The 13,851-nt window shown below is 37.5% G+C and overlaps 2 protein-coding genes across 2 annotated transcripts; both read right to left on the bottom strand.

The window, feature by feature from the left end:
• Positions 1–3,587: 3,587 nt before the first annotated feature.
• On the bottom strand, positions 3,588–4,526 carry LOC132123047 (olfactory receptor 51B5-like). Its single transcript, XM_059533574.1, has one exon. The coding sequence runs from the start codon at positions 4,524–4,526 to the stop codon at positions 3,588–3,590; it is 939 nt and encodes a 312-aa protein (XP_059389557.1).
• Positions 4,527–4,682: 156 nt separating this feature from the next.
• Positions 4,683–8,577, bottom strand: LOC132123046 (olfactory receptor 52B2-like). Its single transcript, XM_059533573.1, has 2 exons — positions 7,647–8,577; positions 4,683–4,720 (listed from the first exon to the last, which is right to left on the bottom strand). Exons 1-2 carry the CDS (start codon positions 8,575–8,577, stop codon positions 4,683–4,685), a joined length of 969 nt encoding a protein of 322 aa, XP_059389556.1.
• Between the last annotated feature and the right edge of the window lie 5,274 nt (positions 8,578–13,851).

Raw genomic sequence — 13,851 nt, 5'->3', positions numbered from 1 at the left:
TAATAATTATACATAAAAAAGTAATAATTGAAAAAAGTCTCTTGGTGTTGTTTAACTGTACATTTCAGTCTTGTTAAACTGAGACTAATTATAAATAATTCATATAATTAATTAATAATTAATAAAATAACATTTACTAAACAACTGTATCATAAAAATAATGTCAAAATATTATTTTACCACATCATCTTTTGGTGAAAATATTACATTTTTACTTGTTGTGAAGGCATTAAAAACATATTTAAATAAATGTTTTATCTTTTTATAATGTACTTATTCCTACTCTTTTTCATGTGTGTATTAATAAGCTAAAATAAAATAAATTAATAAATGTGGGATATATATACCAGATCTGAGGATTTGTATATTGTCAATGAATGATTAGAGTATTTCTGATTCTATATCCTCAATTAAAAGTCATCAGATCTGCAGTTATAACTAAATTACAGTCAATATCCATGGTAAGAGAATGAAACAAACCATTTTTTATTTTAAATTTTTTTGATCATGAAATAAAGAGAATGACATTAACAAATAATAAAAATGAACCCTAATCCTAACTATTATGAATAAAAATATTATTTCTCCACAAACACTATTGATGTTGTTGTACAAAAATCTTTTGTTTCCACTAAACTAAGAAAATCAATGAAAGAGATCAAAAAAGCAAAGGCAAGATTTGGACTTGTATAATGCTGACAGACACACTAAGATAAGCAGTGTAAATGAATCAAAACACAGTTCAACATTTGCATCAAAATATAGCGGCAGATACAAATTATTCATTAAGTTTGAGTTCTGAATGCAATACAAAATAAAATATTGTTTATGCAAAAAGCTTGAATATATTTGAAACATCTGGCTTTGTTACTCCTGAAGGGAATTATTTTATATTAATATAAGTTGCTATTACTGATATCAATAAAAACAAAGAATTGCTTTCAAGTGGAAGGCATTTCACTATGAACAGAATTTATGGTTTATCTATAACAGCATTTATGCAGCTGAGCAGTATCTCTGTCCAGCTGTTCTCTTACACAGATTCTCATCACATTTTTTGAAAAAGTGACAACTGTTGCTATATTATCATATTGGATCCCCAGCATTTCTTTCAGTGCACAGAGGATTTACACATTCCTTCTGAATTTCAATCCAGTCATACGGTTGCCGTGATTTTGCCAAGTAAGACATCTTCATCTTCTGATGATCCTGGATCAACATTATTGTCCAAAAATATAGACTTAACCCAATACCTACCCCTAAACCTAACCCTACCCATAATTTATTCCTACAATCAGAGGGCAATGATAGCTGAATAACAAGGGTGTAGAAGCACCTAACTCTGGTTGTAAACCTAAAAGATATTTTCTTAAAAGTTATATCTCAATTCTGATTGGTTGATTGGAATGTTGTTCCAGGATCAACAAGGATATTGATCCAGGAACATGTTGTACTTAGTGAAATCACGCTCACCCCAATCACAGTGCCTCCGCTATTATTGGCACCCTTGGTAAATATGAGCAAAGGCAGCTGTGAAAATAAATCTGCATTGCTTATCCTTTTGATCCTTCAATCCAAAAAATTCACAAAATTGCAAACTTTCATTGAAGTAAAACAATTGAAAGTGGGGGGGGGGATCTCTCTCTATTCTCTAGTTTATGTTGGCCACAATTATTGGCACCCAATTATTGCAACATCCTTTTCCCAAGATAACAGCTCTGAGTTTTTTCCTATAATGCCTGAAGAGTTTGGAGAACACTTAAAAAATCAGAGACCATTCCTTCATGTCTCTCCAGATCCATCAGATTCCCAGCTCCATGTTGGTGCATCTTTTCTTCAGTTCACCACACTCATTTTCTTCAGGGTTCAGGTCAGAGGATTGGGATGGCTTTATCTTGTGCTCAGTGACCCATTTTTTTGTGTTGATTTTAATATTTGTTTTGGATTGTTATCCTGATAGAAGATCCAACCACAGCCCATTATATAATTTCTAATGGAGGCAGTCAGGTTTAGATTTTTTATCTTGTGGTATCTGATTGAATACATTATGTCATGTATCTGAACATGACGTCCAGGACCTCAGGCAGTAAAACAGGCCCACAATTTTAAAGATCCAGCAGTATATTTAACCCTGGACATGGGGTACTTTTTATCCCTGTTGTTTGTACTAAACCCATCTGGTGGGTTTGCTGCTCAAAAGCTCTTTTTTTTTTTTTAGTTTCGTTGGCCATAGAAGCCAGTAGCATTTTAAGTTCCAGTAGTGTCTGACAACTGAATATGCTGGAGTTTTTTTTTTGGATGAGCAAGGATAAAATTTTTTGAAACCCTCCCGAACAACATGTGGTGGTGTAATGGATCTTTGATAATTTTTTTTAGGCTTTCTGACCCCAAGTCTCAACTAATCTCTGCAAATCTCAAGCTGTGATCATTGGAGAGTCTTTAGCCACTCAAACTCTCCTCCTCACTGTGCATTAGTATGATATAGACACATGTCCTCTTCCAGGCAAACTTGTAACATCTTTAGTTGATTGGAACCCCTCAATTATTGCTCTGATGGTGGAAATTTAGATTTTCTATGCTTTAGCTCTACAGCCACTTTCTGTTTTGTGAAGCTCAACAATCTTGTTCAGTACATCAGAACTATATTCTTTGGTTTTACTCCTTGTGTATTTGGCTTTTGCATTGCATGCCTGGACAATTTCATGCTGCTAGTCACCCTGGTGTGCAAAAAATTTAAATATCAATGGTATTATAAATCAAATATTTTTTCCCCAAATAATTTCCTGGGGTGTCAATTATTGCAATAAACATGAATTGGAGAAAAACTAAAGATAATTGTAACTTTCTTTTTGGTTTGGAAAAGGCACAAAGTTACTCCAGGTGAAAATACATCTGCTGCAAAAACAGCAGAAAATAATAATAAATATTGCATGTAGTTACTGAAAAAGAAATGTATTCTGGGTGTAAATAGACAGTTTTAACTGTATATTCCATTCCTGTTAAACTGAGAATCATTTCAAAATATGATTTTATCACATCATCTTTTTGTGTAAATAATTTTGTTGTAATTGTTGTGAAGGCATTAAAACATATTTAAATAAATGTCTGTGTATAATGTACTTTTCATGTGTGTGTAAATGAGTAAAATATAAAATAATAATTGTGGGATATATACTGGATCTGAGGATTTGTATATTGTTACTGAATGAATAGAGTGCTTCTGATTCTATATCTTCAACTTACAGTCATCAGATCTGCAGTTGAAGGGAATTATTTTTTTATTACTGTAAGTTTCTATTTTCGATAAGAATAGTAGTACAACTTCATAAAAGATTTACACAATTTAAAACACATATGTACATTTTTGTTTAATAAAAACTGATATATCAGTATAGTAGAAAAAGCTTTTATTTAACATAAGGCAGGTTGTCCCATCATGGCGGCATCATTAAATAACCAGCCAAATACTACTCACTTTTTCTCATTAATATGCCTATTGTTTGACACTTTATAGATAACAATATGATAAACAGATTTAGCTAGACACAACTGTAACTGAAAAAGTTACGCACAAGGAGCTGTTTACTTCAGAAACTTCTTATCTTGTTTTTGAAACAGGTGAAAATTTTCTGTCTGATCTCTTTAGTTTTAAAACCATACACAAGTGGATTCACAAGAGGAGGAAAGATAAAGTTGGAAATAGAAAACACCCTGCGTAGAAAAGCAGGAATAATCTCAGATCGATGAGATAGAAGAGGAAAAAGAGTATTGAACTCTAACAACAGGAAGATGACTAAATGAGTGCCACATGTCTGAAGTGCCTTAATCTTTGCATCAGACTGCTTATTAGTAACACAAGTGATTAATATGTGAATGTATGTGAATGCAACAACAGAAAGTGAAAGGCCGTGGTAAAAAATTATGCAACATAACCCAAATATATTGTTTACCTCTGTGCCATCACATAAGAGTTTCATTAATGCTGTCTTATAGCAGACTAGATCTGTCATGTGTGTCTGACAAATCCTGTAAGGTATTAGAAGAGAAAAAACTACTATTATAATAATAAAATTAAAAAGCCACATCCCAGTTATGATTTTCACCAAGTTATTGTTAGTCATAATGGCTCCATATCTCAGCGGACAGCAGATAGCGATATACCTGTCATAAGCCATAGCGGTAAGAATAAGATAAGATGCTCCACCATTCAGATGTACGAAAAAGCCTTGAAACAAACATGCAGGATAGGATATTGATCTGTCCTGAGACCATATACTATACAGCAGCTGAGGAAAAAGGCTTGTAGCACCCATTGCATCATTGAGTGGCAGGTTAAGCAACAGTATATACATTGGTTTGTGAAGATTTCTGTTCAAGCTTATTGTAATAATAATTGTTAGGTTGCAGAGTAAGATGAACAAGTATGTAATTAATCCAAATATGAATGCAGGATAAATGCTTGTCTCAGTCAGTTCCAAAGAGTGCAAAGTCAGTACCAGTGTGAGGACAGATCCATTTGGATACATGACGAATGTTCTTACTATGAATGGCCCATGCAAACCAGCATAAACAAGCTGTGAATGCTATCAATATAAATAAAGAATAATTATCAAAAATAAGAAGTTAAAATCTTGTCAGAACTTATGGGAAGTTGGTGTCCAACATTTACCCATTTCATCCTTTTATTTTGCCATATCCAGCATCTTACTTAGGCTACAACCTAAAAAAGGAATAAACATTCAACAACATCAGGCTAAATTTGCCACAATATGATTTTTTTTTTTAATTTAAAATCCACATCTCATCAGATCATTAAGGCACATCTTTCACTTTATAATTTAAATAATTGTTTGTCCTCATTTGCTTCAAAACAAAACAGTTTATATAGATTTGAAATAATGTGGTCTATTTGCACAAACTGTCATGCATAATGTCACCTCAAGTGATTATCCTTCAGCACTGTTATATGTCACCTGTGGGCTAATGATTTATACTCATGACGTTCGGAGGATAAACTCCCGTTTGCACTGGATTAGTCATGGGAACAGGTGTTGTTTCGCAGAATGTGCACAGCCCTGCTGTCTGGTTTAAAAAGCATCTTTCTGCTTTGTCATTCAAAATTTGCAAAAATACTGAAATATCACATTATACCTGGGTTGTTGACAAATTAAATATCAGTTAATGTCTTTGGTTGATGAAAATCTTTCACTCAAATTAATAAATATATGTTATGACTTCCCACACAACAGGCGATCTTGGTGTGAATGTGGTCTGGAATGTTTGGCAATTGCACTGTGTCTGACAGTAAAAACACATTTGAAAATTTTTTTTTAAAATAGATTTTTTTAAGGATTGTCTAGTTGATAACCAAGTGCAATACTTTCTTAAATTGGTATAATGAGTTTTTTTTTCTAAAGCCATTTCCCCATCATATCCACATTTGTTACATACTGAAAGTGTATGTTTTGGGTTGTTGTTTTAAAGTTTGGAAGTTTTCCCCTTTCACCCTCCCATGCATGTAGCTTAGGGCAATGTGTAAAAGTTTAGATCCATTGGATACATGCTGTTTACAAAAGCAGCAGTATTGGCCTAATGGTTAGATAGTCAAACTTATACAGTAACCTGAAGGTTGTGGGTTCAAGTCGCAGAACCAGCAGGAATTTTAGGTGATGGGAATGAATGACCAGTGCTTTCTTCCACCCTCAATACAACTGAGGTGCAAAACCCCCAACTGCTCCCTGGTCACTGCAATAAAAATGGCTGCCCACTGCTCCGTGTGAGTGTGTTTCACTACTCACTGCTGTGTGTGTTCACTTGGATGGGATAAATGCAGAAGAACAATTCTGAGTATGGCACACCATACTTGGCTACATGGCTGTTTCTAGCCAATTTTACGACCTAGGTGAAATCACTATTGGCGCTGCCCCAGATTATATATATATATATATATATATATATATATATAAATATAAATATATATATATTCTTTTCAGACACCAGTTTCTTGTCACATTCTAATTGGTTGTCATAGTAACAACACTAACCTGTGGAGATTCAGCGCACTTCCACAAATCTTAATGCATTACTTGTAAATTGACTGTTAAGATAAACATTTTGCACAATTTATTAGCTGTAATATCATATCACTATATGCCTGTATAGCCCTGTGTAACAATCCCTAGTAGCTAAAACATTGCACTTAATTGGCACATAAAACACACATGAATTAATTTTATTACATTTGGATTTGGATACGTTTGGATATTATCAATGGCTACTTTTTTATTTATCCGTTTTTTTGTAAAAAACAAAATTGTTGTTATTGCTTGAAACATTGATTTAAAGTGTCAGTCATTGCATTGTTATTTCATTCAACCCTATAAAACCCTTTGTTACCCCAAACAACATATAAAAGCCTGATCAGTGGCATAAAATTAATCAATGCAGCTACTTAATCCTTTGCTAATCAGTAACACATGAAGGATGCATTAAACTCAACAAAGCAGTTTAATAAATTATGTAATGATCTTGTGAATTAGTGAATTTTACCATACCAATATTTTTTAATTGGCTATTAAAGTTTATATGGGAATATTACATGACACACTGAGTCTTTAACAATGCATTGGCAAAAACACACACCTTTTGGACAAATCTTGCAACATGGTTTATTAATTGCCAGAAATATTGGCAAAACAAAATACAGATTTTTTGCACTTAATTTACTGTACCAATACAAACTGTCATCTCATAATAGTATGCAAATCAAGTTACATATCCACAAGACAGCTCCGACAAACTGCCTTAAAAGCAGCACAAGTATATTTAGTCGCTTTAAGTGAACATCCTTCAGCACTGCTAAATGTCACCTGTAGGCGAATGATTTGTACTAATGGATTTGGGCGGAAAAACTCCAGTTTGCATTGGGTTAGTCATGGGAATGGTTGCTATTATGTAACATGTGCACATTGCATTTATATCATCAAATGAGAACCCTACAGGTGGATGTCATGACTACACTATCTGGATTTATTATCCGGTTTCCCGATTGCTGTTGATTGATTACAAATGCAGAGCACACTAATTCGGATCATAGATACTGACAAAAATAGTCTATACTTTGATTTTGTCAAGACTGTCTGTCAAACCAAAATTTAAGTGCTATATACACCATTACACAGATGTAAAGTAATTATATTTTGATCTAACATTTGGCCTGTGATAAAATTATGCCATCTGGACAAAATTATTCACTTAATGGGTGTGAGTGGGGATGGCTGACACGATGGTTTAAGAGTTGGTTGCATGACACATAAAATAATTTATAATTCATTGATAGTTCAATTGAACCAAACATTTATTACTCAATCAAGGACCAGTGTCTTAAGTGCATTTCAGAGTTAAAAAAAACATGCCAAAAAGTACTTCTTCTTCCTTGTAGCTTATTAGAGAAAAATTAAATGAATATTATATGGAAAGGGTCAACAACAACTTTTATCTGAAGCACTTGTGAAAGATGAAAAATATCAGATAGATATGTAATTTATATATTTCATCAAATATGAGATACAGATAATTATAGAGCAATTATAGAGTCATTTTATGTAATTTCTTACATAAGCTTTATTTTATTGTTTATTGCACACTGCTTTTCTTTCTTTTAAAACTGTTGACAATTTTCTGTCTAATTTCCTTGGTTTTAAACCCATAAACAAGTGGATTCACAATGGGAGGAAATACAACAACAGATGTAGAAAACACCCTGCGTAAGTGAGCTGGAATATTTTCAGACCGATGTGCAATAAGAGGGAAAAAAGTATTGAATTCCAAGAACAGGAAGACCACTAAATGAGTGCCACATGTCTGAAGTGCCTTAATCTTTGCATCTGTCTGCTTATTGGTAACACAAGTGATTAATATATGAATGTATGTGAATGCAACAACAGAAAGCGAAATACAGTGGTATGAAGATAAAATAAACAATCCATAGATATTGTTCACTGTTGTGTCTTCACACATGATTTTCATTAAAGATGGGTTATAGCAGATAAGCTCTGCCATGTATGTCTGGCAAATCTTGTATGGCATTAGAAGACAGAAAAGTACGAATATTATAATAAAATGAATGAGCCACATCACCGTTATGATTTTTACTAAGTTACTAGTAGTCATAATGGCTCCATATCGCAGTGGGAAGCAGATAGCAATATACCTGTCAAAGGCCATAGCAGTAAGAATGAGATGAGATGCACCACCATACAGATGTATAATAAAGCCTTGAAACAAACATGCAGGATAGGATATTGATCTGTCCTGAGACCATATACTATACAGCAGCTGAGGAAAAAGGCTTGTAGCACCCATTGCGTCATTGATAGGCAGGTTAAGCAACAGTATATACATTGGTTTATGAAGATTCCTGTTTTCACAAATGGTGACAACAATTGTAAGATTGCAGAGTAAGATAGTCAAGTATGTTGCTGTTCCAGCTATGAATGCAGGGTAAATGCTTGCCTGAGGCAGTTCCAAAGAGTGCAAAGTCAGCATCACTGAGAGGACAGATCCATTTGGATACATGATGAATGCACTTATGGCCTTGAAACATAAAAACCAGTATAGACAAGCTAATAATGATTGTTTACATCATTTAAATCTCATTAGAACTTTCCAAAATAGACATAAATCATCCTTTTATTCTGACATATCCAGAATCATTGTTCTTACAGCCTAAGGAAAAAAAGCAAGAATTCTATCAATAGCATGTTAAATCCTCCATAAAGCCTTCAAATACAAACAAACAAAAACAATCGCATAACAGAATATACAAGACAGAAGTTGTAGCATATTAGCAGATTAATGATCCAAATTACTTTGAAGTAGCTACATTTTAATATTATTTAAGTTTACATCCAATTTAATGTCTCATAACTGTAACTTGTTCACATGAATTTGTAATCTGATATGGCTTAGACAAAAGCTGTACATTTAATATTTAGCCAGTTTAAGTGATCCTCCTTCACTGCAGCTGAAAATTGCTATGTTCCGGTAATCTGTAATCATCTGATTTATACTCATGGATCACGCTGGGTGAAAAACTCTTTGTTTACTTTGGGTTAACCATGGGAATGGGTGTTGTTAAGTATCATGTGCACATTATTACATTCAAATCTTGAATATAACAAATGACATACTGTTTTCACATAGGAAATCATACTTTTGAGTTGCTTTGCCTTGAGAATATAAAGACTATTTATGTTACCTAAATCCCTCCTGAAAATACCAGTTTAGACCAGAAAGGAGGGATGATGGGAAATGTAGTTCTATGGTGACTGGACTGGTGATTGAGGATTGTGATGGGAGATTATGACAGAGTGAACTATTCCGTTAATATTAAATGGAGAACTTCATGAAAGGGTACATTAACTTTTATTACAGTGTTCACTGGTTTTGAGAATGACTCCACTTTGCTCAAAAATCTTGTTGATCTAGCTCTTAGGCAAGTACTGTTACAACTTGGGTAGTGCTAAACGAAAGACAAAGAGCTTGAGGAGAATCGGGATCAAAAGAGGAGTTTACTGACATTAGGTTAGGATACAATACAAATAACAGCATTAACATAGACAGAAGTGTTAATACACATTCACATTCAATCACGGACAAGGGAGAACTGAACAGAGCGGGTATTTAAACACACAGAAGGTAATGAGGGAACTGGAGACAGGTGGGGAATAATCAATTAACAAAAACTAGAACAGGAAGACCAAATAAGGATACAGAAAGTTCATAAACGTAACAGTTCGCCCCCTCCCGAAATGGTGCGTCCTCGCACCGCAAGAGGAATACCAGCGGAGGGAGGGTGGGGGTTCTGGAGGCGGGCGAGGAGCAGGCAAGGAGCAGGTGAAGAGGGAGCATGGAGGAAGGGACCAGGGCGGAGTGGATGGAGGGAGGAGCCAGGGAGGAGCCCGGAGCAGGAGGAGCCAGATGGTCCTCCAGAGACCAGCCAGGACGGAGATCCATAGTGGAGTCGACGGCGGGAGGAGCTATGGTGGAGAATGGGCAGACGACACCAGGGGGCCGACAGGAGGAGACTGCACCGGTGGGTGAGGAGCCCAAGATGGAGCAGCACAGCCGCAGAGCCAGGGTGACGTCGAGGATCTGGAGGGCCTAGGTGGAGCAGAAGGCTCAGGCGACCAAGGCGGAGATGGGGTCCTGGAAGACTGCTGTGTAGCCGGAGTGACTGAGGATGAAGGTGGAACCAGAGGGAAGGAGGAGCCTGACAGAGCCGGAGGGATGGAGTGACGAGGCGAAGCCAGAGGAGTGGAGTCCCGAGGCTGTGGATGGTCGACTACTGACCAAGGTGGAGCCGGAGGGACGAGGGAGCCCGGTGGAGCAGGTGGGATGCCCGGCCACGTTGGAGACGAGGGAGCTAAGAGCCAAGGCAGAGCCGCTGGGTCGAAGGATCGAGGAGGAGTCCACGGCTCGGAGGCGGAGACAGGGCCTTGACACGCCAAGGCGGAGCTGGAGACTGGCAGTCCAGCGGCGAACCATCGCACCCAGATGGCGCGGACTGAGGGTGAGCTGCGGGACAGACTGGCACCAGCAGAGATGACATCGAGGAACTGGCTGGTCTAGGAGGAGGAGAGAGAGGAAGGATGGGAGGAAACACAGGTGGATCAGGGCTGGACGGAACTAGCGGAAGTGGAGCAGGGGAACTGGCAGGTCTAGGAGGAGGTGGGAGAGGGAGGCTGGGAGGGAATGCAGGAGACACAGGAGATTCAAGGCTGGGTGGAACCAGCGGAAACACAGAAAATTCAGAGCTGGGCGGAACCAGCAGAGACACAGGAAATTCAGAGCTGGGCGGAACCAGCAGAGACACAGGGAATTCAGACCTGGGCGGAACCAGCAGAGACACAGGGAATTCAGAGCTGGGCGGAACCAGCAGAGACACAGGAAATTCAGAGCTGGGCGGAACCAGTGGAGACACAGGAAATTCAGAGCTGGGCGGAACCAGCGGGGGCCCAGGAAATTCATAGCTGGGCGGAACCAGTGGAGAAACAGAAAATTCAGGGCTGGGCGGAACCAGCGGAGAAACAGAAAATTCAGGGCTGGGCGGAACTAGCGGAGAAACAGAGAATTCAGGACTGGACGGAACCAGCGGAGAAACAGAAAATTTAGGGCTGGACAGAACCAGCGGAGAAACAGAAAGCTCAGGGCTGGGCAGAACCACCGGAAATGGAGCAGAGGAACTGACTGGAGGAGGTGGGAGTGGGAGACTGAGAGGGTATACAGGGGGAACAGGGCTGGACGGAACCAGCGGAGAAACAGAAAATTCAGGGATTACCTCCATAGACCAGTCCATAAGATCCAGAAGTTGCTCCATATCATTTCCCGAGACCGAAAACAGCTCACCCTCAGTCGCGGAAGTGTGGGCTGGGCATTCCTCCATGCCCTCGATCTCCACTAAGACTCCCACGATGCACTGTGTTGCCGGCTCACACACCTGGTCAGTCGCGCTCTCGAGGTCCTGCACCCTGTCGGTGATTGGCTCGGGCTCTGCGGCTGCGGTGGGCTCTGGCTCCATGCGGCTTGATGGTGGCTGGCTGGTCTCTGGGTCGGGAGTGGGGCTGGAGATATCCTCTTCGGCAGTGCTGATGGTCCATGAAGATCCATTTTTCTCCAGCACCCACTCCACGAAAGTGGCGAAATCCTCTCGGGGACCGTTCGCTTGTAGGCGTGCCTTACTCCGCTCGCTCAGGCCGGTGTAGAAGAAGTTGGAGAGTGAGCGGTCGGGGAAGTGGGTAAGGCACGCCAGATCGAAAAAAAACCTGGTATGGTCCTCCAGCGAACGGTCCAGTTGCTCCAGGCATAGGAGACGGACTGCTGGGATGGCCATTCCGGGAGAGGGAGGAAAATAAAAAAACCAAAAGAAAGAAAAAACGCAGCTAAATAAACTATACTGTTAGGTCCGTGATTCTGTTACAACTTGGGAAGACAAAGAGCTTCAGGAGAATCGGGATCAAAAGAGGAGTTTACTGACATTAGGTTAGGATACAATTCAAATAACATCATTAACATAGACAGAAGTGTTAATACACATTCACATTCAATCATGAACATGGGAGAACTGAACAGACCGGGTATTTAAACACACAGAAGGTAATGAACTGAAGACAGGTGGGGAATAATCAATTAACAAAAACTAGAACAGGAAGACCAAATAAGGAAACAGAAAGTTCATAAACGTAACAAGTACATGATCTAGACAATGAGCATCCGCAAGAGGATGGAAGAAAATCCCATGTATGGACACTAGGGGTGCAATGATTCACTCGTTTTTGTCAATGTTTCGATAACAAACCCTGATGATACATATGGATCAATCTTGAAACATAGATTTCAGAGAGTAATCAATTTAAAACGCTAAGAATGAAATGAATCGTCATTTGTATAGCGATTCAATGCTTTCAAAATATATGCACATTAAATTACTACAAGCACAAATTAATGGAGACCTTGAAAAGTTTGTGCCTCGGATTTATCCTTTACGTGCTCCACTATTTACCATCTGTGACTGTCACAGGATTGCGCTCGCGCTCCTTGTCTCACTACAGACACATTTTTGGAGCAGCTGATCTCTCCTTAAGACTCGTGGCTAGTGTGCTAAAGTGAAATAGTTATACTTTTCTGTAGTTTTTCAATGGCTCTTGGCATCTTACCGATGGTGTTATCTGAGCAGTCGAAATATGCAGATTTATTTCATGGATGGAGCAGAAATGTAATTGTCTAAAGCATATGAGCACAGTTCCATTGAATGAAACATGTTTTTTAACAATGTTGTTAAACCGAATGTATGAAAGAAACTGTTAAATAACCACAGCATTAACAACAACATTGAGCTTGAAATAAGAGCATGAAAGTAGCATTCGCTACTATAGAAACTATAGACATGCTATAGACATCAGGCACGTTTACTTTCAGAATCATCATTTGACGATGGAGAATAAAAGTTAAATAGTAGGTATAGCATTTTATTTTATGAAAATAAGATAAAGAAGTTATTTCACTGAAAGAGAAGTGATCTTGCACTCATAGACATACCAGGCTATATCTGCAGTTCTGCAAAAAAACCCACAATGAATAATTAAAATTTATGAGTAATGCAGTACTAATTGACATATAATTTATTACAGTACAGAAACTATTAAGTATATTTTCTACCTTATTCTGTGCAGGAAATGGAAATAATTGTTTGTTGTATATAAAACATTCATAAAATTGCCATTAGGAAAAAGTATAGATTGCAAATGATTTATTGTCCAGCAGTGCATTTGATTTCTTATAGCAAATTCAAAGTAACAGATAAGAAAATAATTCCTTGTAAAAAATAAAAATAAAATAAACAAATAATAAAAAATACAAATACAAATAATTATAATTATAATAATGCAAACATACATAAAATTATTGTATTTTATATTTCTGTCACTTCTGAAATGATGGCTATCCCCATGGTGTGACAAAATGTTAGCCTATGCATAATACTTTTAAAGCTCTTTTTTTAAATCTTGAATTACATAAATTTTTACATATGCCATGTCATGCCATAGCATCATTAAACTAGCATCTAACAATGGACAAAAGAGTTCTGTAACCATAAAGACTTCTGTATAATTTGCTCCCTGACAAAGCATTTAAATAATCCTGTCAACGCACTTAAAGAATGCAGAATCAAATAGTTATAGTCGAATCAAATCAAATTGAATTGCGAATCAAATCGAATTTAATCATTGTAAATTTGCTAATTTTTCTTGAATTGAATCGAAAACATATGAATTGTGAATCAAACCACTG

The sequence above is a fragment of the Carassius carassius genome, chromosome 41 (genome assembly GCF_963082965.1).
Source record: "Carassius carassius chromosome 41, fCarCar2.1, whole genome shotgun sequence".
NCBI classification, from domain to species: domain Eukaryota; kingdom Metazoa; phylum Chordata; class Actinopteri; order Cypriniformes; family Cyprinidae; genus Carassius; species Carassius carassius.
Note: the sequence above shows the minus strand (reverse complement) of the source record. Positions and strands in the feature narration are given on the sequence as shown.

What these genes read in the sequence shown, in the direction of transcription:
- LOC132123047 (XM_059533574.1), bottom strand. Translation starts at nt 4,526, where the DNA reads ATGTATCCAAATGGATCTGTCCTCACACTGGTACTGACTTTGCACTCT.
- LOC132123046 (XM_059533573.1), bottom strand. Translation starts at nt 8,577, where the DNA reads ATGTATCCAAATGGATCTGTCCTCTCAGTGATGCTGACTTTGCACTCT. An exon ending in TTTTAAAAGAAAGAAAAGCA is followed by an intron (nt 4,721 to 7,646) that starts GTGTGCAATAAA and finishes TTCCTTTTTTAG; the next exon opens with GTTGTAGCCTAAGTAAGATG.